Source organism: Pholcus phalangioides, unplaced genomic scaffold, assembly GCF_987345545.1.
Source record: "Pholcus phalangioides strain wild (caught in Gottingen) unplaced genomic scaffold, Ppha-v1.0 ptg000005l_1, whole genome shotgun sequence".
Classification (NCBI taxonomy): Eukaryota; Metazoa; Arthropoda; class Arachnida; order Araneae; family Pholcidae; genus Pholcus; species Pholcus phalangioides.
The window spans coordinates 10,069,190-10,096,752 of NW_028301598.1; the positions used below are offsets into that span (position 1 = coordinate 10,069,190).

General features: G+C 36.5%; 1 protein-coding gene across 1 annotated transcript; it reads right to left on the reverse strand.

The window, feature by feature from the left end:
• Window positions 1-237: 237 nt before the first annotated feature.
• LOC149086272 (17-beta-hydroxysteroid dehydrogenase type 6-like) lies at window positions 238-27,563 on the reverse strand. The gene is made up of 5 exons (XM_089232300.1): window positions 27,067-27,563; window positions 18,086-18,301; window positions 3,557-3,739; window positions 3,124-3,256; window positions 238-2,478 (listed from the first exon to the last, which is right to left on the reverse strand). The coding sequence occupies exons 1-5, from the start codon at window positions 27,278-27,280 to the stop codon at window positions 2,130-2,132; spliced, it is 1,095 nt and encodes a 364-aa protein (XP_089088426.1). The 5' UTR covers window positions 27,281-27,563; the 3' UTR covers window positions 238-2,129.

The window sequence follows — 27,563 nt, forward strand, 5'->3', positions numbered from 1 at the left end:
CTCCCTTGTCAGCAATTTCGTCATCAGCTCTGCCCCTCTGAATCCTAAATCATATTTTCATAAAGGGGGGTTGATGACGTAAGCATTATCCAAATCCCCCTCCCCCCTTGTCATCAAAAGTCAGCAAATCGGAACCACCCCCCCCCCCCCATCGATGATGATGTAATACTTGAACTGCCCCAAAGCTGATAATCTCAATAGTGGACAGTAAATCAGGCAAACTCTAATTTTTTTTTTAACTCTAATTTATTAAGAAGGTTTTTAACAGTTGGCTGATGCGAAGATATGTTTAGGAAAGAGAGAAATTTAAACTGCCTTTGCGGGGAATCAAACCCATGTCCTTTCACTTGACGAGTGAGCGCCCTAGATCACAAGACTACCAACATCTCGATCTTTCCTTGGAACTAGTGTGCACTGAACGGGACCGTACATGGGCTGTCGGAAACAATTCGATGGCGACTTATCCCAGGATGATGTCACTCTCTGCTATCCAGACGAAGGCTTGTCGAATCCCTGCAAGGGCAGAACAGAACAGACCGAGCATGACGAGGCTCTGTCAATTACGCGATTTTAGCTCATTGCCATGAAGACCGCGATCGTGCCGGAGAAAGTTCTGAAAAATGGCAAGGAGTGAGATTGGGGGGGGGCCCTTTCGTTGGGTACAATATACATTCGTTAATCGTTATACATCGTATAATGCATTATACATACGATAATTGTGACAATGTACATAAGAAAACATTATAAGATCGATGAACGTTTTTATCTTCATCTTCTTCACACTTATTTTAATTTAATTCAATTTTTATTGCAAAATATATTGCTCTATAAAATATATTTATTGCAATTTTTATTGCTCCTCAGCTAGTTCCTTTTTCTCCTGAGTTAGGAGTAGGACCCCTCGCGCCACGTCTTTCAGACGCTGCTTTTTTCCTGAACTTTCTGTTTCTCCTTCTAGAGGTCTTCTTCCAGAGCCCCCACCTTTTCGGTGAGGCCCTGGACCTCGCGTTCAAGTTCACTCTTTGTTAGCTTTTTCTTCAACGACATTGTCACGACGATGTCCAGCTAACTCTATTGCGTCACCTTTCCCGTTGGCTGGTTCTCTAAGAACCACCCGACCCGGACCACGAGGAGGTGGGGGTAGGCTTCCTACATGTGTTTAACCAAGTTTGAATTTCTACTTTATTTCGTTTTACCCTACAAAATTTGGGTTAGTTTGTTACACTATTAGCAATTTTGATTTGAAACTCTGGTTAAACACTATGACGCACCGGGTATGAGTATGACGGGGGTCCGATTGTACAATTCGGCAGATAGGAGTTTGCAATATCGTGGTCTGTTTGCACAAGAACTTCGTTAAAAGTTCGTTAAATCGAAGAATTTAGTAAATGAAAGTTCGTTATATCGGGACACAATTGCAAAATTTGCTAATCAAAAAATCGTTATGTAGGGGCATATCCGTAAAATTTGTTTAATGAGAGATTATTATATCAGAGTACGATCATAAAATTTGCTAAACAAGAGATCGTTATATAGGGGTGCAATCTTGAAATGTGTTAAATAAGAATTCGTTATATCGAGGTACAATTTCAGAATTCGACAAATTTCAGTTATTTCGGGGGATATTCGGAAAAATTCCTTAAATCAGAGTTCATGATATCCCGTTCGGAATCTGAGCAATGGGATCGATTTATCATATTTACCAATACGAAATGGCGATTATGCATAATAACCGGCAAATGTGAGGAATTTAGTGTGATTTATCATATTTACTAACGGCACTTGGATATTATAATCACCGGTGAAAGTGAAAATTTAGGGACATTTATCCAACTTACCATAATGGGAGGCGATTATGCATAATAACCTGATTTATTACATTTTACTGCAATATATGTATTGTTTAGATTCTGGTCTCTCAATATTTTGGGTCCATGGGCGAATTTTCAACTTGCTTATAGAGAAATCGGAATTATTTTAAAATTGGCAATTTCATTCACTTTCGAACGAGTGATTTATTTGGATCTCTAGCTACTGACGGCATCCGCAGAGAGAGTTGCTTAACATTGTCAAAAGACTGACAGAGAGACGGTGATGACTTGGAGACTTGGCAAATATACCGTCTGTCATCAGGATGACTTGTCACCCCTCGACAATTGCCGGTGGCTCGGCTGTATAATATGACAGATCAACAGGTCTAGAATCTGAACCGGAAGCAGACCCATCACCCAGATCCGGAACTTGTCGATCGGGCCCGCGCATTGGTAGGTTATCCGCGGCTCCTCTTCCGTAACGGCTCTCTCCATGCTGTCGACGACTTCTTCCAGGTACGGACGTGCTTTCATGGCCAGTTTCTGAAGGCGGCTCCTGAAATCCGAATAGTATGGGAAACCGTAGGCTTCCTTTATGGGTTCCGGTGTCTTTTCCCAAGAGTTATCCAAGGCTCCGGTTAGGACGTCGCTCTCTGATATCCGCGTCCTAAATGGAAAAAAACAAAAAAATATGCGTCCAATGAGAATGTTTTTGTCTAAGAAACAGGCACAGGATCTGTCATTACCAGAAATAGGTCAAGAATTACTTAAGATGCCTACAGACTACTCTGACATGACATGGCACCACGTCATATAAAGGGTTTGATATAAAATTCCGCTTTCTGTGTAAGTGCGTTCACACTTTGTTGACGTGACGCAACAGATGGCAGCACCAGCAAAAACACAAAACAAGCACAACTCCGGTCACATGAGTACATTAGAGGGCACACATAATCTCAGAATACATTTCTGAGGCTTCATACACCTCAAATCACTTTAGTGATGTGATTTGGATTGGTGCAGCAAATCACTTAAGTGATCTGAAAATGTACCGCGGGCAACTGAAGCAACGTGAAACTGCGCCGATGTGGAAATGGTGCCGCTTAGTTAATTTCTTACAAAATTTTCAAAATCGCGGGCGCCACATTAGATAACTCCGAGGGCTACATTTCGCTTTTGGACCATGGGTTTGAGCGTGCATGAGCTATACGATCAGTACTTAGGACCAGACCTGACAATTACGACAAGGGTGCAAATAATCTCATGAAAATATGCATGTATTTTGCCTTTTATCTTTTGTAGGAACACTCACCTGTACATGGACGGTTCGATAGCAGACACCGCGATGTTCCACTTGCGCATTTCACGCCGCAATCCGTCGGCGAAAGACACCAGAGCGTGTTTGGTCATCGAGTAGGTCAAGAATCCCGGGTAGGTCACGTGTCCTGTCACCAATTGGATAGAAATGGTATTGAAATAACTCTTTGATCAATATAATACTCATAGTGTAATCATGAAATTTCATTATTGAGAGTAGGGCCATCTTAACAACTTCATTGACCCCTGGGAAAAGAAAAGCAATGCAACGTGGGGGGGGGGGGAAGAACAAATACCCTTCAAGATTTCGGCAGTATATTTTATTTGCATAATAGGTTAAACATGGGACCCCTTTTTATGTGGAGGGCCACTCGATGTAACAAGACGGACCGATTGAGACGTTTCGATGCAGTGCAAAATGCATTTACCTGAAACGCTCGATACGACGACGACTCGACCTGATGATCTCCTGAGCAGAGGTAGGAAAGCTTTCGCGACTCTCACGGCGCCCATGACATTGACGTTGAACATATGTTCGATGATCGCCATGCTGCACCACTCGATCTCCGAGAATATCGCCACTCCTGCGTTGTTGACGAGCGCCCAGAATACTGCAAAAAAAAAAAAAATAATAATAAACAGCACTTCTCAATATGATCCTAATCCCCGTGTTCAATCTAATTAAGAACATTTGTCGGGACAAAATTGGTAGAATTTTATTTTAGTTTTCAACAAAATGTGTGAAATTAAAAAATGCCCCGTATTTAAGGGAATTCCTCGTCCAAGAATGGGGTCCACAAAAACATTTCACCCATCACAGAAAGAACCCATTCATCATAAAAAAAAAATTCGACTCACAAACTATTTCTCTTTGTCAATCACAAAAATATTCCGTTCCCCTCAAAAAGAAATTATTTTTATCATAAAATATTCCATTCATTCCAGGAAGAGATATTCTAATTCCACGAAAAGTTTTCTCATCATCTAAAAAATTATTCCAACCATCATAAGACTATATTGCGTTTTCATCACAAAACTACTTCATTCACGACAAAATTATCCTCCCTCCATCACAAAACTGTGTGGATACCCTCCTCAACACATAATTTCATTTATCTTAAAAAGATTCCATTCATCACAAGAAAAATTTGCATCCATCATAAAAAACATGTTTCATCCATCACAAAAAAACGTTTCATTCATCACAAAAATCATGTTTCATTCATCACAAAAAACATGTTTCATTCATCACAAAAAACATGCTTCATTCATCACAAAAAACGTTTCATTCATCACAAAAAAAACGTTTCATTCATCACAAAAAACATGTTTCATTCATCACAAGAAAAATTTGCATCCATCATAAAAAAAACGTTTCATCCATCATAAAAAATCATGTTTCATTCATCACAAAAAAACGTTTCATTCATCACAAAAAACATGTTTCATTCATCACAAAAATCATGTTTCATTCATCACAAAAAACATGCTTCATTCATCACAAAAAAACGTTTCATTCATCACAAAAAACATGTTTCATTCATCTCAAGAAAAATTTGCATCCATCATAAAAAACATGTTTCATTCATCACAAAAAACATGTTTCATTCATCACAAAAAACATGTTTCATTCATCACAAAAAACATGTTTCATTCATCACAAAAAAACATGTTTCATTCATCACAAAAAAACGTTTCATTCATCTCAAGAAAAATTTGCATCCATCACAAAAACATGTTTCATTCATCACAAAAAACATGTTTCATTCATCACAAAAAAACATGTTTCATTCATCACAAAAAAACGTTTCATTCATCTCAAGAAAAATTTGCATCCATCACAAAAAACATGTTTCATTCATCACAAAAAACATGTTTCATTCATCACAAAAAGTTTTCCATTTCTAACAAAAACATATTCCATACAAATACAAGGCCACAACAAGCAAAATTCCCAACGAAGTGGCTGAGAAAAGATGCCCATAACACACATGGGTGCCATATATTTTCTAAAATGCAGCAACTCCCCCCCGCCCCCCGAATTAAAAATGCAATTAAAAATTATTCTTCAAAAACACATTCCATTCATCACAAGAAAAATTTGCATCCATCATAAAAAAACATGTTTCATCCATCATAAAAAAATTTGCATCCATCATAAAAAAACGTTTCATTCATCACAAAAATCATGTTTCATTCATCACAAAAATCATGTTTCATTCATCACAAAAAACATGTTTCATTCATCACAAAAAAACGTTTCATTCATCACAAAAAACATGTTTCATTCATCACAAAAAACATGTTTCATTCATCACAAAAATCATGTTTCATTCATCACAAAAAACGTTTCATTCATCACAAAAAACATGTTTCATTCATCACAAAAAACATGCTTCATTCATCACAAAAAAACGTTTCATTCATCACAAAAAACATGTTTCATTCATCTCAAGAAAAATTTGCATCCATCATAAAAAACATGTTTCATTCATCACAAAAAACATGTTTCATTCATCACAAAAAACATGTTTCATTCATCACAAAAAACATGTTTCATTCATCACAAAAAACATGTTTCATTCATCACAAAAAAACGTTTCATTCATCTCAAGAAAAATTTGCATCCATCACAAAAAACATGTTTCATTCATCACAAAAAACACGTTTCATTCATCACAAAAAACATGTTTCATTCATCACAAAAAACATGTTTCATTCATCACAAAAAACATGTTTCATTCATCACAAAAAACATGTTTCATTCATCACAAAAAATTTTCCATTTCTAACAAAAACATATTCCATACAAATACAAGGCCACAACAAGCAAAATTCCCAACGAAGTGGCTGAGAAAAGATGCCCATAACACACATGGGTGCCATATATTTTCTAAAATGCAGCAACTCCCCCCCCGCCCCCCGAATTAAAAATGCAATTAAAAATTATTCTTCAAAAACACATTCCATTCATCACAAGAAAAATTTGCATCCATCATAAAAAAACATGTTTCATCCATCACAAAAAAATGTTTCATTCATCACAAAAATCATGTTTCATTCATCACAAAAAACGTTTCATTCATCACAAGAAAAATTTGCATCCATCATAAAAAAAACATGTTTCATCCATCATAAAAAATCATGTTTCATTCATCACAAAAAAACGTTTCATTCATCACAAAAAAACATGTTTCATTCATCACAAAAATCATGTTTCATTCATCACAAAAAACGTTTCATTCATCACAAAAAACATGCTTCATTCATCACAAAAAAACGTTTCATTCATCACAAAAAACATGTTTCATTCATCTCAAGAAAAATTTGCATCCATCATAAAAACATGTTTCATTCATCACAAAAAACATGTTTCATTCATCACAAAAAACATGTTTCATTCATCACAAAAAACATGTTTCATTCATCACAAAAAACATGTTTCATTCATCACAAAAAAACATGTTTCATTCATCACAAAAAAACGTTTCATTCATCTCAAGAAAAATTTGCATCCATCACAAAAAACATGTTTCATTCATCACAAAAAACATGTTTCATTCATCACAAAAAACATGTTTCATTCATCACAAAAAACATGTTTCATTCATCACAAAAAACATGTTTCATTCATCACAAAAAGTTTTCCATTTCTAACAAAAACATATTCCATACAAATACAAGGCCACAACAAGCAAAATTCCCAACGAAGTGGCTGAGAAAAGATGCCCATAACACACATGGGTGCCATATATTTTCTAAAATGCAGCAACTCCCCCCCGCCCCCCGAATTAAAAATGCAATTAAAAATTATTCTTCAAAAACACATTCCATTCATCACAAGAAAAATTTGCATCCATCATAAAAAAACATGTTTCATCCATCACAAAAAAACGTTTCATTCATCACAAAAATCATGTTTCATTCATCACAAAAAACGTTTCATTCATCACAAAAAACATGTTTCATTCATCACAAAAAACATGTTTCATTCATCACAAAAAAACGTTTAATTCATCACAAAAAACATGTTTCATTCATCACAAAAAACATGTTTCATTCATCACAAAAATCATGTTTCATTCATCACAAAAATCATGTTTCATTCATCACAAAAAACGTTTCATTCATCACAAAAAACATGTTTCATTCATCACAAAAAACATGCTTCATTCATCACAAAAAAACGTTTCATTCATCACAAAAAACATGTTTCATTCATCTCAAGAAAAATTTGCATCCATCATAAAAAACATGTTTCATTCATCACAAAAAACATGTTTCATTCATCACAAAAAACATGTTTCATTCATCACAAAAAACGTTTCATTCATCTCAAGAAAAATTTGCATCCATCACAAAAAACATGTTTCATTCATCACAAAAAACATGTTTCATTCATCACAAAAAACATGTTTCATTCATCACAAAAAACATGTTTCATTCATCACAAAAAATTTCCCATTTCTAACAAAAACATATTCCATACAAATACAAGGCCACAACAAGCAAAATTCCCAACGAAGTGGCTGAGAAAAGATGCCCATAACACACATGGGTGCCATATATTTTCTAAAATGCAGCAACTCCCCCCCCGCCCCCCGAATTAAAAATGCAATTAAAAATTATTCTTCAAAAACACATTCCATTCATCACAAGAAAAATTTGCATCCATCATAAAAAAACATGTTTCATCCATCACAAAAAAAATGTTTCATTCATCACAAAAATCATGTTTCATTCATCACAAAAAACGTTTCATTCATCACAAGAAAAATTTGCATCCATCATAAAAAGAACATGTTTCATCCATCATAAAAAATCATGTTTCATTCATCACAAAAAAACGTTTCATTCATCACAAAAAACATGTTTCATTCATCACAAAAATCATGTTTCATTCATCACAAAAAACGTTTCATTCATCACAAAAAACATGTTTCATTCATCACAAAAAACATGCTTCATTCATCACAAAAAAACGTTTCATTCATCACAAAAAACATGTTTCATTCATCTCAAGAAAAATTTGCATCCATCATAAAAACATGTTTCATTCATCACAAAAAACATGTTTCATTCATCACAAAAAACATGTTTCATTCATCACAAAAAACATGTTTCATTCATCACAAAAAACATGTTTCATCCATCACAAAAAACATGTTTCATTCATCACAAAAAACATGTTTCATTCATCACAAAAAACATGTTTCATTCATCACAAAAAACATGTTTCATTCATCACAAAAAACATGTTTCATTCATCACAAAAAATTTCCCATTTCTAACAAAAACATATTCCATACAAATACAAGGCCACAACAAGCAAAATTCCCAACGAAGTGGCTGAGAAAAGATGCCCATAACACACATGGGTGCCATATATTTTCTAAAATGCAGCAACTCCCCCCCCCCGCCCCCCGAATTAAAAATGCAATTAAAAATTATTCTTCAAAAACACATTCCATTCATCACAAGAAAAATTTGCATCCATCATAAAAAAACATGTTTCATCCATCACAAAAAAAATGTTTCATTCATCACAAAAATCATGTTTCATTCATCACAAAAAACGTTTCATTCATCACAAGAAAAATTTGCATCCATCATAAAAAGAACATGTTTCATCCATCATAAAAAATCATGTTTCATTCATCACAAAAAAACGTTTCATTCATCACAAAAAACATGTTTCGTTCATCACAAAAATCATGTTTCATTCATCACAAAAAACGTTTCATTCATCACAAAAAACATGTTTCATTCATCACAAAAAACATGCTTCATTCATCACAAAAAAACGTTTCATTCATCACAAAAAACATGTTTCATTCATCTCAAGAAAAATTTGCATCCATCATAAAAACATGTTTCATTCATCACAAAAAACATGTTTCATTCATCACAAAAAACATGTTTCATTCATCACAAAAAACATGTTTCATTCATCACAAAAAACATGTTTCATTCATCACAAAAAAACATGTTTCATTCATCACAAAAAAACGTTTCATTCATCACAAAAAACATGTTTCATCCATCACAAAAAACATGTTTCATTCATCACAAAAAACATGTTTCATTCATCACAAAAAACATGTTTCATTCATCACAAAAAAACGTTTCATTCATCTCAAGAAAAATTTGCATCCATCACAAAAAACATGTTTCATTCATCACAAAAAACATGTTTCATTCATCACAAAAAACATGTTTCATTCATCACAAAAAACATGTTTCATTCATCACAAAAAATTTCCCATTTCTAACAAAAACATATTCCATACAAATACAAGGCCACAACAAGCAAAATTCCCAACGAAGTGGCTGAGAAAAGATGCCCATAACACACATGGGTGCCATATATTTTCTAAAATGCAGCAACTCCCCCCCCCCCCGCCCCCCGAATTAAAAATGCAATTAAAAATTATTCTTCAAAAACACATTCCATTCATCACAAGAAAAATTTGCATCCATCATAAAAAAACATGTTTCATCCATCACAAAAAAAATGTTTCATTCATCACAAAAATCATGTTTCATTCATCACAAAAAACGTTTCATTCATCACAAGAAAAATTTGCATCCATCATAAAAAGAACATGTTTCATCCATCATAAAAAATCATGTTTCATTCATCACAAAAAAACGTTTCATTCATCACAAAAAACATGTTTCATTCATCACAAAAATCATGTTTCATTCATCACAAAAAACGTTTCATTCATCACAAAAAACATGTTTCATTCATCACAAAAAACATGCTTCATTCATCACAAAAAAACGTTTCATTCATCACAAAAAACATGTTTCATTCATCTCAAGAAAAATTTGCATCCATCATAAAAAGATGTTTCATTCATCACAAAAAACATGTTTCATTCATCACAAAAAACATGTTTCATTCATCACAAAAAACATGTTTCATTCATCACAAAAAACATGTTTCATTCATCACAAAAAAACATGTTTCATTCATCACAAAAAAACGTTTCATTCATCACAAAAAACATGTTCCATCCATCACAAAAAACATGTTTCATTCATCACAAAAAACATGTTTCATTCATCACAAAAAACATGTTTCATTCATCACAAAAAACATGTTTCATTCATCACAAAAAACATGTTTCATTCATCACAAAAAACATGTTTCATTCATCACAAAAAATTTCCCATTTCTAACAAAAACATATTCCATACAAATACAAGGCCACAACAAGCAAAATTCCCAACGAAGTGGCTGAGAAAAGATGCCCATAACACACATGGGTGCCATATATTTTCTAAAATGCAGCAACTCCCCCCCCCCCGCCCCCCGAATTAAAAATGCAATTAAAAATTATTCTTCAAAAACACATTCCATTCATCACAAGAAAAATTTGCATCCATCATAAAAAAACATGTTTCATCCATCACAAAAAAAATGTTTCATTCATCACAAAAATCATGTTTCATTCATCACAAAAAACGTTTCATTCATCACAAGAAAAATTTGCATCCATCATAAAAAGAACATGTTTCATCCATCATAAAAAATCATGTTTCATTCATCACAAAAAAACGTTTCATTCATCACAAAAAACATGTTTCATTCATCACAAAAATCATGTTTCATTCATCACAAAAAACGTTTCATTCATCACAAAAAACATGTTTCATTCATCACAAAAAACATGCTTCATTCATCACAAAAAAACGTTTCATTCATCACAAAAAACATGTTTCATTCATCTCAAGAAAAATTTGCATCCATCATAAAAACATGTTTCATTCATCACAAAAAACATGTTTCATTCATCACAAAAAACATGTTTCATTCATCACAAAAAACATGTTTCATTCATCACAAAAAACATGTTTCATTCATCACAAAAAACATGTTTCATTCATCACAAAAAACATGTTTCATTCATCACAAAAAAACATGTTTCATTCATCACAAAAAAACGTTTCATTCATCTCAAGAAAAATTTGCATCCATCACAAAAAACATGTTTCATTCATCACAAAAAACATGTTTCATTCATCACAAAAAACATGTTTCATTCATCACAAAAAACATGTTTCATTCATCACAAAAAATTTTCCATTTCTAACAAAAACATATTCCATACAAATACAAGGCCACAACAAGCAAAATTCACAACGAAGTGGCTGAGAAAAGATGCCCATAACACACATGGGTGCCATATATTTTCTAAAATGCAGCAACTCCCCCCCCCCGCCCCCCGAATTAAAAATGCAATTAAAAATTATTCTTCAAAAACACATTCCATTCATCACAAGAAATGTTCAATTGATCTGAAAAAATGTTCCATTCATCTCATTCTGATTCTATCCGTAACAAAAATATTCTATTCAATTCAGAAAAAAAAATTCTGTTTATCAACAGAGATTACCCCATCCAGCACAGAGAACTGCATTACATTCATCAAAAAAAATATTTTTCATTCATCAAAGTACTCTTCACGTCAGAAACATTCTGTTCATCACTAAAATATTCCATCATTATAATACAAAGATTCGTTTGGTAATATAATATCGTTTCGAAACGAACGCTTTCAAAATTTCTCTCATGCAAAGCGTCTACCAGTACCGACATGTCTAACTAACTAACATTTCCAGACGCCATTTTGATTCTCATCAGCGGTGTATGCGTTTCGTGTCATACGAAGGTAGGGGCACCATTACCTGTGCTCGAGATTTATTTCAAATCGCGCACAACTCCGGTCCTATCGCCAGGAGCAATTTACTACACCCTTAGGAGTTAGGCCTACACCCGTGTAGGCCACCCTTAAGAAGATCGAGCTTCCCGTCATGTATGAAACGAGTTCCGCTATTTCGCTTCCAGAACACAAAAAATGTATCACCAGCAGAGATTCATCGCCGAATTCATGGAGCGTATGGTCCTGAAGTCAAGTTCGTAAATGGATGAGATTGTCCAAGGGAAGTCGGTAGTGTAGAACAAAAATGTGTGGATCACGAGATCTGATACTCGCTCAAGATCGTCAGCAATTAATGCACATTCTCCCGACCTTCCTCTGACAGTCACCCACTAACGAATCTTGCAAATACAAATACAACACCACAACAGGCAAAATGCCCAGCGAGGTGGCTGAGAAAAAGATGCCCGTAACAAATATGGATGTCGTATGTTTCAAAAATAAAGCAACCCAATTAAAAATGTAATTAGAAACATTATAAACGATATATACACATGATAGAATATTATACAACGCCCATAAAGAATACTTATGGTTGTCTTATTCTAAGAATGGATAGCTTCTCGATTCACCCCAACATGTTTATCGTATTTCTTTTTAAACGTGTCAAAATGTACCTCCGGGGGTAAGCTATTCCATTTATTAACAACCCTATCAGAGAAAAATTCCCTGCGACACTATAATTTCCCCTTACCACCCGATACTAGTGTCCCCTTATAAACGCAGTTCTACCGGCCTTACACATGTTTGTGTATTAAATAAATAAATAGAGATCGAATTTTAACACATTGAATTGAGGTTTAGAATTTTGTTCCCTCACATAAAAATGTTTAAAATGATTTAAATACGTGTATATCAGAGATCCAATAAATTACCTTATACTATATATTCAGCACAAAAAACAGCGACAATTTGTTGTTAACAAAATGCAGTTGGAGATGGACATATAACGGGCCCCCATTACCTCCAAACCTAAATCCGGCCCTGCACTCACGGCATTCGGCAATACCCTTCTCAGATCTGACAATCACTCATTAGTGGAAGGAACTCATTCTTAGCTAATTCATGAAGCCAATTACTGGCCAAAAGGTCCTTTTTTAAAAAATAGACGTCGCTTACATTAAAACATTAACAATAAGTATTCGCTTATGCAACTAATGTGCCAAGGACCGCTTGGGTTAAAATCCGAGAAAATGTAATAAAAAGTCATTAGCAGCGAAATCAAAAGGACTCGCTGGGTACGTCATGTACAAAAACGGGACTCTTGAAGAGCTTCGTTGCGAAACAAATGAACCCTGTGTTCTCTGTAGTGGCTCAAGGGCAAGGATCCGTCGTCGGGTTGTCAACGACTGTCACAAATGTCTGATCAAAAATGCGTTGTGCAATAAGGTTCCCGGATGTGAAGTTTTTCATCGAAATCATTATTTTAATTTCATTTATTAGAAAATGAACTAATTTAAATTGAAAAATGCGTTATATGCTGACAGATGCTTCTCGCGCACAAAGAGCAACACACGATCCAGCGCCGTTTCCCGGGGTAGAAGACAGTTTGAAATCCAGATTTCACACTCTTTGTATGCGGGGTAATACAAAAATACAGTATAGTAGTGTCTGAAAATTATTCGATATTTTTTTTAACAATAGATTATAGATTAACAATAGATTTTATGGATAATAAACTTTCTGACGATACTTGTGATTCTTTTGTTAATAATATATTTCTCGGCACAATGGATTCGTCAATTTTTGCAAAACGCTCCCTAAAACACCAGGATGTTCGGCCAAAACGGACTATCCGAACAACCCTTAAGTCATTAATGAGCACTCGAGCAACAGTCGGTAACCAATCAGTGTTTCAGCTGAATTTCATTTTTAAATCTTTTAATTCGTAAACAGCTATGTAGTATATCGGAGAATTTATAAAACAACACTTTTCGGTTAACAGCTTAGTGTAAAAAACGCCCCAGTCACCATTTTAATCCGTAAAAAAGACTTCGACCAACATTTTAATGTATGAACAGTGATTTTTCAGCCTAACGGTGAATTTATAAATTTCGGTCAACATCTTAATTTGTGAAAAACATCTTAATCCTTTAACGACGTTTCGGTGAACATTTTAATTCGTGAACAACATTTGGTTAATATTGTGCAAAGAAGTGATATTGAAAATATATGGGTTGAACTTGAGAACAAAAGACGTCATAAACTTATTGTTGGTGTTTGTTACAATCCACCGAATAGGGATTCAAACTCCATCGCCTAATTCCATGATGAAATTTCCTACATAAGCGTAAGAGGGTTCTCATACTAAGTGATTTGAATTACCCAGGTATTGATTGGGAGAATCGTTCAATTATAGGTCAATATGAAAGGGACTTTCTTAAGTTGGTGCTCGATAATTTTTTGTATCACCATGTATCAGAAGCCACTAGGGGTACTGCTATTTTGGATCTAGTTCTTACTAGTTCTAAGGATCTTCTTGAACATGTTTCGGCGGGAGGCGAGGTTACTTCCAGTGATCATCGTGTCTTCAGTTTTCTCTGTAAATTTTATCCGGGTAAGGTTGATAACAAAAGAGTAATTCCTTGTTTTTGGAGAATTAACTTTGATTTTTTGAGAGAAAGGTTAGCGGAAGTTTTCAAAGACCGGTTGAAATCAGTAGGGGTGGTAAGTAAATGTTAACAATTTAGTACAAAGCTGTCCTCTGTTTTGCACGACGTCATACGTTTTCAATACGCCGCCAGCTATAGAATCAACTGACCAATCGCAAAACAATAGTGCAGGTCAAGCCACTTATGTACGTAAATACAACCTGAGACTCCGGAGAACTTTACTTTGATCCAGTTCATCTATTCTCCTGATGATGCCAACCACTAGTGTTGGGGAAACGTTGAGAACTAACTCAAACGGACGACGGTCTTCGAACCCGAAAAAACTATTTTTATCATACTCTTTGTTCGAAAAAAACGTGTTTGTACATCGCGCCCCCTATGGTTCACGAATAGCGTTTGTAACTTTTACCTTGAATTTAAAAGTGGACGAGGTGAGCTATCATTGTTTACAGATAAATGAAGAGCGTTGAAGAAAGCGATAAGGGATAGTAAAAAGGAAGTTGAATATAGGTTGGCAGATAACATTGGCTCTGACCCAAAATCATTTTTAGATACGTCAATAATGGATGTAAGGTCTAATGGATGTAAGGTTGGAGAGCAATGTAGGCATGTGCAGTGCTTTCAATGCTTTTTTCGCGTCGGCTTTTAATGGAGATAATGATATTCAATGTACGGGTGTTGCATGGGGTGATAAGATTCTTAACGATATTCAAGTGGAAGACGCGGAGGTCTTGAATCTTCTAAAAAATGTATGTGTGAGCAAAGCACCAGGACCAGATGATATCTATCCCAGCGTCCTCGGGGAATGTGCTAATGAATTGTTGGTGCCAGTCGCATAGATTTACAGGAGTAGTGCTGCTGAGGGTATCGTCCCAAGGTAATTGGAAGCTTGCTAATGTTGTTCCGATATTTAAAAGGAGTAGTAGAGTAACTGTGTCTAATTACCGTGCAATGAGTTTGACAAACTCCCTCTCGAAAATTTTGGAAATTCTTATCGAAAAGCAATTGCTGAAATGGCTAGACGAGAATAATGCATTGTCGGATTATCAGCATGGGTAGGAGGAGGAAGTCATATGTAGCTAATCTGCGTTGCTTCTGTGATCACGTAACTAAGGCTTTGGGTAAGAGCAAAAATGTAGGTATTGTTTACCTTGATTTCTAAAGCGCATTCTATCGGGTCCAACATGGTAAACTCTTGAAGCGTTTACACGAGATTGGAATTGGGGGCAACTTGCTGAATTGGATAGAATCGTGGTTAAGAGATAGGTCGCAACGAGTTATGGTGAACGGGGAATTCTCTGGTTGGACAGACGTCACAAGTGGAGTTCCTCAAGGAAGTGTCCTTGGCCCCATACTTTTTTCACTTTTTATCGATAAACTCGATCACGGTATCAATGAGATTGTTGGCCAATTCGCAGATCATGTGAAGCTAATGAGGGTAATCGGGAATCTATGCGATAGGGAGTTACTTCAGACCAACTTAAATAGGATTGGAACATGAACGGAGCATGCCTTTTAGCGTTCACAAGTGCATGGTCGCTCATTTTGGTTCGAACAACCCACGTTTCTCTTACGAGTTAAATTGTGTCCCTAACACGGATGTAACTAGGGTGACCGATTTGGGAATTCTCATTGAAGAGCGGCTTAGGTTTTCTGAACATTGTTCAGCGGTGGTAAAAAAAAAACGAATAGAATGCTCGGTTTCATTTTCTCAAAGGTCTCCTCGCGTCCTCCAAAAGTCATTCTTCCTCTTTTCCGAGGCTTGGCTCGTCCTGGACTGAAGTATGCTGTAAGGTTTTCAGACCATACCTACAGAGGGACATAGACTTAGTTGAAGGGGTGCAGAGAAGAGCTGCACGTGTCGTTGTTGGCACACGGGGCTTGAATTATGAAGAGAGAAACTTCATTTTTCGAATATGTTTACACTGAATAAACGCAGGTGTCGAGGAGATATGATCGAAGTGTTCAAAATTTTCAACATGATGGATAGGATGGACCATGAATTATTAGTACACAGTAAATCGACTGCTTTTACAAGGGGACACCAGTACCGTTTGGTAAGGGACAATTCTAGGTTATTGTGTCGTAGGGAGTTTTCTCTAATAGGGGTGTTAATAAATGGAATACCTTACCCCCAGTGGTAGTAGAATGTAACACAATTGGCACGTTTAAAAAGAAATACGATAAACATGTTGTGGTAAATCGAGAAGCTCTATTCATTCTTAGAATAAGACAACCATAAGTATTCTTTATAGGCATTGCATAATATTTTATCATGTATATATGTTGTTTGTAATTGCGTTTTTATTGGGTTGCTGTATTTTTAAAATTTATGACATCCATCTTTTTCTCAGCCATCTCATTGGGAATTTTGCCTGTTGTGGCATTTGGGTTTGTATCTTCTCAAACAACTCTTTGATCAACATTTTAATTCGTAAGCAATCGCTTCACTCATCAATGAATTTGTGAACAACGCTACACACTCATCAATAAATATTTAAGCAATTACTCCACTCATCAATGAATTTGTAAACATCGCTTATCAATGAATTTGTAAACATCAACTCATCGATTAATTTGAAAGCAACACTCATCCATGAATTTATTTGTAAACATCACTCATCGGATGAACTTGAAAACATTACCCATCAATGAAATTTGTAAACATCAGCTCATTAATGAATTTACAAACATCACTCATCGATGAACTTGTAAATATCACTCATCGATGAACTTGTAAATATCACTCATCGATGAACTTGTAAATATCACTCATCAGTGAATTTCTACACATCACTCATCAATGAATTTCTGCACATTACTCTCAATAAATTTGTAAATAACCCTCATCAACGAATTTGTAAACATCACTCATAAGCGAGTTGTAAACATCGCTCATCAATGAATTTTTAAACATCACACATCCATCCTTATATGTAAACATCGCTCATCAATGAATTTTTAAACATCACACATCCATCAATATGTAAACATGACTCATCAATGAATTTGTAAACATTTTTCATCAATGTTTGCAAACATCACTCAACAATAAATTTATAAACAACTCTTCATTGTGATTGACATAAGCTATTAATGAATTTTTTCAAATAGGATAAAATCAATATTCAGTTATTATAATATAACAAAGAAAGCCATGAGATGTGTTGGCACTGTGTAAAAAGACTATACGTATGAAGAATTGATAATTTAGAATCAGCGATGTGTTTCTTTTCTAAGCGTTAATTATTTTTTGGGCACATGTAGGAGAACCTTGACACACTCCGATTAAGTGTCATTTCCGCAACAAAAGTAGGTGAAGATGGCAACAACAACAACAACATTAATGAAGGATATTAAGATTTCCAGAGGATACAAAAAAGGATGTTACGACGCTTGATCGAGATTCCGCTCGTCATATATTTCCTCTGTCATCATATCGTTACACATTTGATTTCTACTTAATTTTCGTCATCTAATTAGTTCATGCATTGATTAACGCATTGCATCCACATGAGGGCAGTGACCGATGGCGACGTACCCATCCGCCATCGGTCACTGCCCCGATAACCATTTCGTTATACGACAATTCCACACCTTCGAAATTTCGTCTCACCTTTGTCTCCAAGCTCCGACTCGATCCTCTTGGCCGCGGCCTGCACCTGATCATGCTTCGTGACGTCCAGCGGTAGGATATGGATACTGGAAGTTGGACATCGGTCTTTTAGATCCTGCGCACCAGGACCGTTCTCGTCCAGGCAGCCTGCATAAACTGTGAAGCCGATGTTGCTCAAACGCTGAGCCAGGGAGTGACCAAAACCCGTGTCGCATCCTGCAAAACGAGTTATGCACTGTTAATGCATTTCATTCAAGATCTGTGAAAAATGTCTAAGAGTTGTCACAAATTTCTAGAGCAGCGTTTTTCAACTGAATTTTTGCAAGAAATTTGAATCAATTTGAGGGATCCCATTTAATGTTGCGGTCTATTTTTCAGGGCAGTGGTTCTCAAATTTAACCGCTGCGGTGGTTGAGTGGTCATAATGACGGACTCGTATTGCGAGGATCCGGGTTCGAACCCCACCGTCACCGCAGTGGTGGTCGGCTGAAGTTGGTTTCCTGTGGTTCCCAACTCAGAGGCGCAAATGTGAGCCGATCTAATGCAAATGCATTTGAGCAAATGCGAGACCATTAAAAAGTCTCGCCGCAGACAGCAACAGGCCTACAACGATAAATTATTCAATCATTACACTTCACTCATAGTTAGGAAAAAAAACCGGTGGAAGATGGCAGCACTACACATAACAAGCATTACACACACTTCACATCCGGTTTCACTATACGTACACACACATTCCCGCATGTACCAATTCGTTAGAGGTTCCGCAAAGGAATATGGACGAGGTGCATGTCTGGGTTTAGTAGTAGTAGGTTCTCAAATATGTTACCCGTGGCTCCCTTTTCTTAGTCACCATGTAAATGCGGCTCCCCACAATATTCTACTATTACTACTACTACTACTACTTAACCGTACATGCACCTCGTACACATTCCTTTACATAATTTCTAACGAATTAGTATACACCGGAATGTGCGTGTATAGGTGGTGCTGCGAACCTAACGTGAAGTTTGTTCCAATGCTTGTTATGTGTAGCGCTGCCATCTGCCATCAACTTTTCTAATCATGAGTGAAGTGTATTCAGGAGATCGGCTCGCATTAGCGTCTCGAAGTTGGGAACCACAGAAAACCAACTTCAGCAGACCACCGCTATGGTGACCGTGGGGTTTGAACGCAGGTCCTCGCAATGCGAGTCCTTCACTATGACCACTTCACCATCACAGCGCTCCCCCCCCCCACAATAGTCTAACAAAGAAAAAGGACAGTAATCTTCACAGCACCAGCACAAATCAATATCGACAGCTCACCACGATGCCCCTATGATCCGCGACACACACTTTGAGAACCATTATTGTATGGCGTTCCCTTGAACTTGGGTGCTTTTTTTTTTCAGGGATCCTCAATGCCAATATGCAGGATCTTTCTGTTTTTCGTAGGATTTGGTTGCGCTCGATATATGGTGGATCACACGATTTGGTGAAATTTTGTGATTTGCACCAAATCAGTAAAATGCTATCGATGGAATGCAATTTTCAACCGGTTAATGTAATATTTATTTCAATGCATAGAATTAGAATCTTTCTGCGAAGGAATAAAATGTTTTTTGCGATAAATAAAGAATCTTTCGGTAAAAAATGGAAGAGACGGATAGAATTTTTCCAAGATGATGGGATATTTTAGTGACGAATATTATTTATCAGCAAATAATAAAAAGTATATCCTTTGCAAGTAAAAAGCGTGTTTGTGTTTGTCGCACCACCACTGGTTCACAGAAAGAGTGCGTAATCTTCATCTGGATAAGAAAAAGGCATTTGAAGAGTGGAACAAGGAAACCTACCTGTCGTCATTTACTGAAAAAACAAGGGCGTTGAATAAAGGTGATTAGGAAAAAAAATAAGAAGTTGGATCAAGGTTGACAGATAACATCGTCGCTGACCGAAAATCATTTTTTAGATACGTCAATAAAATGGATGTAAGAGGACAGTTGCTCTCCTCCCCACCCTCAACAGAAGTGTCTAGGGTAGAAAGCAATGTAGGTATGTGGTGTAGTGCTTTCAATTACTTTTTCGCGTCGGTTTTTAATAGGGAATACGATATTCAATGTACGGCTGTTGCGTGGAGTAATAAAATCCTCAACGATATTCAAGTGGAAGATGTGGAGGTCCTAAATCTTCTAAAAAAATGTATGTGCGAGCAAAGCACCGGGATCAGATGATATCTATTCTAGGGGCCTTAGGGAATATGCTAACGAACTGTTGGGACAGTTGCACAGATTTGCAGGAGTAGTGTTGCTGAGGGTATCGTTCAAGGGATTGGAAACTTGTCGTTCCGATATTTTACCATAGAATAAGAACTAAAATAGAAGCTGCATGTTAACTGTCGCGGGGAAAAAAATTGTGCTGAATAAAATCGTTCTGGATGAAATAAAAAGTTTATGTGATGAATAGAATCTTTCTGCAAGAGAGAGAGAAAAGTGTTTTTTGTGCTGTATAAAATCTTTCTTCGTGGAATAAAATGTGTTTGCGATGAATAGAATCTTTTTGCGTTTAATAAAATATTCTTAAGATGAACGGAATCCTTCTAAGATGAATGCAACATTTTGGACGAACTTTTATGAATGAAAAATATTTTTTGGTAGACGTCATAGTTTTGTGACGGATGGAATATCTCACTGAGCTGAATGGAATATGTTTGTGAGAATAGATTCAGAAAGAGAAGTTGAAAAGTTTGATACTAAAATGCGAATCTTCACCAAGTTCTTTTTATGACTTTTGCGTTGCTTTCGGAAACTTTTACCAGTTGGTGTTAATTTTTTTATAAGATTATTTAAGAACGTTTCTGATCCTTCCCAAAGCGTTTTTACAGCATTTCTTACTACATCTCAGAGAAATTTTCACAATTTTCATCGCATTGATGGGCTATTTGCTGTATTTTTTCCTGTTGTTTTTTTTAAACTGGAAATTTTCTGCAATTTCCACTGTTTTTTAAGGACTTCACAGTTTTTTAGCTGTATTTAAAAGAACTTGGAAATTGTTTGCAGTTATTTTCAACAATGTTTTGTTATTATATGTTGTTTTTAAGAAAGTTACGGAGATTTCTGTTGTTTTAAAGGACTTTTCGCAATTTCTTTTTTCTTTTTTTGAGAATTTTTTTCAATTTATGGTTAGTTTTTACGAAATTTTCATCTTTTGCTGGTTTTTTTTTATTAAATTTCCGTTTTGTTTTAATGGGCTACAGTCGTTTTTTTTTTCCTTTTGAGAAATTTCCATCAAGGACGTCCTAAACTATCACTGCTTTGAAAATCAGAAATATCTACATCTTTTAGAAATACTTATTGTTGTTCGAACTGTAGCATTTAAATTTTTCCAGGACTTCCAACCATTTTTGTTGCTAGTATTTTTCGTTCTTCTTATTTAACCTTTTACGCATTTAAACTTCGCATACAGTCCCTCCTTTCTCACTGCGATTTTTATTCTCCACCCAAGCTGTTAAAATTCAACATATTTGCAGTTAAAGACAAATACCCATTTTCAACAACATTTTATTACCACTTCTCTCTCATTTCTTTTAAACAATTATCCAACCTCGGTAATAAAAGTCTGTATGTTATCCTTGTTAAATGCATAAAACAAATATATCTATTTCAGTTCTCGGCTTTTACACTATAGGTCTTCATACGTTGACCTACGCGTTTGTTTATGGAGCGACGCAACTCGATCGTGTTTCCTCAATGAGAAACAAAACAAAAAAACTCTCTCCATTCTTTTTTCATAGTATAATCAACATCCTCGGTGGCTAAAGTTTCACGCCATCAAACACGAAACGGTTCGAAGAGAACAAAAGTCTACTATTTGTTCTAGTCGTAGTACTAATAGTAACTCAAGTGCGAGGCCATTTCGGTTTTTACTTAAAGAAAGAGAGGGAGAAAAATTAGTCATTCGTTAAAAGAAATGTTTTTAGCTTATGCTAGACAAAAAAAAAAATGCAAAAAAAAAAGAACATTAATCGGAAAAAGTGTTTGAAAGAAAGGAAAAATGAAGGAACTCCTAAGGATTCAAAAATCGAAGAAACTGAGACAATATCTAATAAAGATAAAAATTCTTCTTAATGAGTCTTAAAAAGGTAAGGTCTAGTTATGACATGGCTAGAAAATGTATTAAGTATCTCCGATAAACAGTGGTGTCGAGGCAAAGCAGCGGGTGCTCGAGCTCCCACAGAATCAGTTCAGAAATCAAAATCTCCTAAATGAAGAAGACCATGTTGAGCACCCACAGGTCGGAAACACCGATGCCTCTGTTGATAAATAAATTTTGTGATGAATGGAGCTTTTCCGAAGGAATGGAATATTCTTGTGAGGAGTGTATAGATACTTAAATTACTCAAATTTCAGAATATTTTCGTGTGATGAATAATTTCGAATATATTACTTACATTTCAGAACAAATTATTAAAAAAAAACAAAAAGTTGTTTGAAAAATCAATCGAAAAGTTATTGAAAATATCAAAAGATTACATTTAAAATTTTTAAACTATTTCATGATTTTTCTAAAGAAAATTTCATTTTTGTTTTCTTTTCAATCTTTTAAAAAGTTATTTCATTCTTGGAATTGCTTTAGGAAGACCTAATTTTTACATATATTAAGAGCTTGGGATATTCCAGTAATCAGGAAACTGATACTAAAATTCTCATAAAAACTCTCATTTCTGAACAGCAATTTATAAAATTTTTGTTTTATTTCTGTATCAAATGACCGAAATTCGATACTGTGGTTATTCTTTTCTTAATCATCCAAATCATTTACTACAAAATAAATTTTCGAATTCCTAGGAATCAAAATTTTAATCTTAAAATTTAAGGTTTTATGAAGGCAAAATATAATTTTTCTCTTTTTGTCACTGAAAACTTAAACGGCTTTTCGCATTCAAAATACGGAGGGAGCTATTTGTCACAAGACATTCAACGTTCATTATAGAATAATAAAAATTCATTCATTAGAAGTGGAAAGAATACATTCGTCAGAGATGAAAAATAGGAAAAATTATATTCATTATGGGAAAACCCGATGTTCATGGAGAAAAAACTTGAAGAAATATGTATTTCTCACGCACAACATCACGGGTAAGCAAATTCTAATCAAAGCAGAAAGAACTTTGCATTCGATTACATTAAGTCAAAGCTCATTATAAAATAGCTTATATTCTGTTCAGCTCCCAAATAATTACATCAATAACGAAGAAATTCCGCTCATCATAAAAAAGATTACGTTCATCAGATGAAAGACTTTCTTCGGAGCAGAAACAACATTAATTATAATTAACTCCGTTGACCAAGAAGTTATTAAGAATATTCCATTCCTCGCAGTAAAAGCTCATCATTCATCCGGCAAAAAATTCCTTTATAGATTATTCCATTTGTAGCATAAAACTATTCCGTCCCGTCGTCCCTTTCGTGACAAGATTACCCCGTACATCATAAAAGTTTTATTATATTCATCAAAAGAAATTTTTTTTCATTCATCAAAGTACCGGCCACATAAGAGAGATTTTTCATCTCAAGTACAATTGATGTCTCTCCCAAAGATTCTATTCGTCACAAAATATTCCATTCCCTCAGAAAGATTATATCCATAACAAATTTGTCCCACACACATCGTGAAACTGTATTACATTCATATAGAAAGGGATTCCATGCATCAGAAAAATATTTCATTCACCCACGGTCCCCCCCCCCCCCCCACAAGGTTGGTTCTGACAGGGCTGGGGCCAATTACCATCATATATTTTGTTTTTTATGCTATAAATTCCCAAAGAAGGGTCCGTGAGAAGTTTGGCTTGGGCCCACCAAAGATCCCAGCCTAGGGGCCCCCTGGCCATTGTGGTGGTCGAGTAGTCATAGTGACAGATTCGCATCGCAAGGATCCGGGTTCAAACCCCACCGTCGCCGCATTGGTGGTCGGCTGAAGTTGGTTATCTGCGGTTCCCAACTTCGAAGCGCGAATGCGAGCCCATCTCCCCGTTAAAAAGTATCACCGCAGAGAGCAACAGGCCAACAACGGTATAATTATTCATTCATTACACTTCACTAACTGTGAGTTGAGGAAAAACTAATAATTTAAAAAAATTGATTGCAAATGGCAAAGAGTACTACACATAACAAACATTACACAGAAAAAAACTTCACGGAAGGTTCACTATACGTACACACACATTCCAACATGTATCAATTCGTTGAAAGTCCCACAGAGGAATATGGACGAGATGCATGTCTGGTGTAGTAGCCTAGGGTCCCTCGGGATGTGGGGCATGCATTCACCACAGAAACATTCTATTCCACATAAAAATATTTAATTTACCGCAGAAAGATTACATTCATCACAAGAATGTTCCGTCCCATTTGGAAAGGCTCCCACATTATAAAACAATCTCTCCAATCGACAAAACTATAATACCCGACGAAATATATATATATACACTCGTATATTCCGTTTTCCCAAGAACTTACACGGGGAAGAACTTGTATTCAAATCGATTTTACTTCATTCAGAAAAAAATCTTCATTAACGAATTCATTCATTACACACAAAAGATTCAGATCGCGCCAGGACTTTTTAGTGCAGCCCATACATCGATTTTATACGTGTGGAAAATATTCGGAAAAACAAGGTCGACTCCCTACAAGGCCGATTCAGTTCCACAATATTGGTAGAATAGAGGACAGACCTTGCGATCTCTCGGTTCCCACGCTGGAATTATATCTTTAGGCTACAGCTGGGAGGAGGGAAGGGTCTGATGCCCCGGGCCCTAAACACGGAAGGGCACGCGAAGAGAGTTCACACTATTAACTCTTTCAAAAGTAGTGTCTAAATTGATACTTCCCCGGTTGACTGCGTCAGGTTTTAGTTGTTGTTGCGGCCCTGGTTCTATCAACCTGCATCGTGTACGTGAGTGATATATCCCATAAGCCCCGTTCACTTGGGAAATAGAAAAGCCGTTTTAAAACCCCGCTTCAAGAATTTTCACCAATGACTGCTCTCCATTTCTTTCCTTACGAAGGAAAAAAGTCATCAAGCGGATGCTTGAACTCCCAATGCTACCGCAATATTTGCACATGTGAACGGGGCTGTAGTGAGTAGTAAAAAATGTCTCTCTACAGCAGAGGTCTTCAACCTTTTTTTAGTCGCGAGCACTGCTTGTACCCGTCATCAAAAAATAGCATGCAAAAGAGCATACGGCAAGTGTTTGACGTACGAAACCATGAAATCAGGATGATTTTAATCCTTGAATATAATTTGCACTAGGTTTTTAATTGGAACGTTGATCAAGTGCTCGCGAGCACGAAATTGGACACGAGCATCGAGCACTCTGGGTGCTTCAGGGACAACGGGTTGAAGATGCCTGCTCTACAGAGAATAATCAGGCCTACGGCATTTATAAAATTATAACAATTCCACGCATCAGGCAAAATAACCTGTTATTTGCTTCCGTATTCGCAAGACAGAGAGCATGACTTCACTAACACATAGCAGGCATTCCTGAGAAACAAACTTACTTCACGTTTGGTACAGAACTCGTACACAGCACATTCCGACGTGCACCGATTCATTAGAAGTTCCTCAGAGGAATTTTTATGAAGTGAATGTACGGTTTCATAGTATAGTCTCCATCTTGTGAAGGGCCCTACCTATATTCAACATACGTTTGCATACAAAGTTGAGAACGCGACACCTTACATAACATAGCGACCATACTTTAATCTTCGACCTATGGATTGGACGGTTAATGGAACACAAACACACGGTACTCTGGCGTACAGTCCCTTCACGCGGAACCTTCGGTGCACAATACTGGCAGATATCGTCTTTCCAAATGACTGTGCAATCAATCATGGATGTAACAATTGTGGGCAGGGGCGTCGGAAGTGTTTCGAACCTGTGGGTGCTCGTTTTGAATCCATATAGGAAATTTTGATTTATGAGTCAAATCTGGGATGCTCGGACCCATTCTACCAATTTCCGTGGGTGCTCGAGCACCCACAACACCCGCGGCTCCAACGCCACCAGTTGTGAAGGTCGCTCGTCGATTCCGTTTGACTACTACAGCAATATACCGATTATGGAAACGATTCCAAACAAGTCCACAGACCTGTGTCCAGTCGACCAAGGGTTACCACCCCACTCTGATAATCCACATAATGTTATAGTAGCCAGCGGAATCGATCAACGAGTGTCATCCATGGGCGGAAAGGCGGGGGGGGGGGGGAGTAGGAGTCGATTGATCTAGTGTATATGTGTATATATGAATTGACATCATCATCATTGTGCTTCCCAACAATAATGACTGCATGTCTCCCCCCTCCCCCAGACTCTCAAGTCCATCTTCGACTATTTGTGCCATCCATAGTCGACTATGTTACATCCATGGTTGTAGCATCACTTGGTAAGACAATATCCACGGGTGCTGTGTGCCGAAGGCTCCACGTGATGGGACTGTACGACCGAGTACCACGTGTTCGTGTTCCTCTAACCCAGTGATTCCCAACGTGGGCGGAAGAAGCTACGAGTATAACATAGGATTCTATGGGTTAGATGGCGTTGGGGGCGATGGGAGAAAAAAGGTTGGAAAACTATGCTTTAACCCAGTGTTTCCCAAAGTGGGCAATATCGCCCCCTGGTGGGTGATGAAATTGTCTAGGGGGGCGATAGAAGCTACGGGTATAACATAGGACCCTATGGGTATGCTTGAGTTGGGGCGACGAGAGAAAAACATTTCTCTTCTTATCTTACAGAATCTTACAGAAGAGGGCGATGGAACAAAAAGTTTGGTAAACTATGCTCTAACCGTGCACTCCAGAGGGGAAAGATTAAGTGGTCGATATTAAGATTGAGATAAAGATTAAGCCGTCACGTGCTTAACTTTTATAAGCCAGTTTTTTAATACGATTCACTTCCAAAACAAATTGTAAAAATTTGAGTTTACTTTACCTGTTATGAGAACCACTTTATGGGTGGGATCGACTCTTTTCGTGGGAATGGCGTGAAGTAACTTCTTAGTGAGGAATATGGCGATGTAAACACTGACTGATAACAGTCCTATTTGGGAGAGAAGAGATCGAAATCCTTCGAAGAAATCGCATAGTTTCAAGACGAAGACGAACGAGGTACAAAATATCAAGACACTTTTTGATATGGCGGCCATTTGAATTGACACACGTGCACTGGTGCCTTCGTTCACAGCTTTTTACCTCTTCACTCGCAAGTGGGCATGAAAGAAGAATGTATCCCTCGGCTGCTCAAGAGCAACTTTTAATAGTAGTAGGAGGAAAAATACGCCACTGTTTTGTGTTTTCAAACACTTTCAACACGAATCCTTCGGAAGTGAGGCGACGTTTTTATTTTCCTCTCTCGGAACTTTCCGCCGCCCTTTCATTCACTTATACCAGATTATAAAGTAGTAGCGAGAAGAGGGAAAAAAACTGAAT

Excerpts from the sequence above, each read along its gene's own strand:
- LOC149086272 (XM_089232300.1), bottom strand. The coding sequence starts at position 27,280 with ATGGCCGCCATATCAAAAAGTGTCTTGATATTTTGTACCTCGTTCGTC. Across the intron at positions 18,302-27,066 it reads TAAAGTGGTTCTCATAACAG|GATGCGACACGGGTTTTGGT; the intron begins GTAAAGTAAACT and ends CTCGTTTTGCAG. Across the intron at positions 3,257-3,556 it reads CGTCGTATCGAGCGTTTCAG|GACACGTGACCTACCCGGGA; the intron begins GTAAATGCATTT and ends AATTGGTGACAG.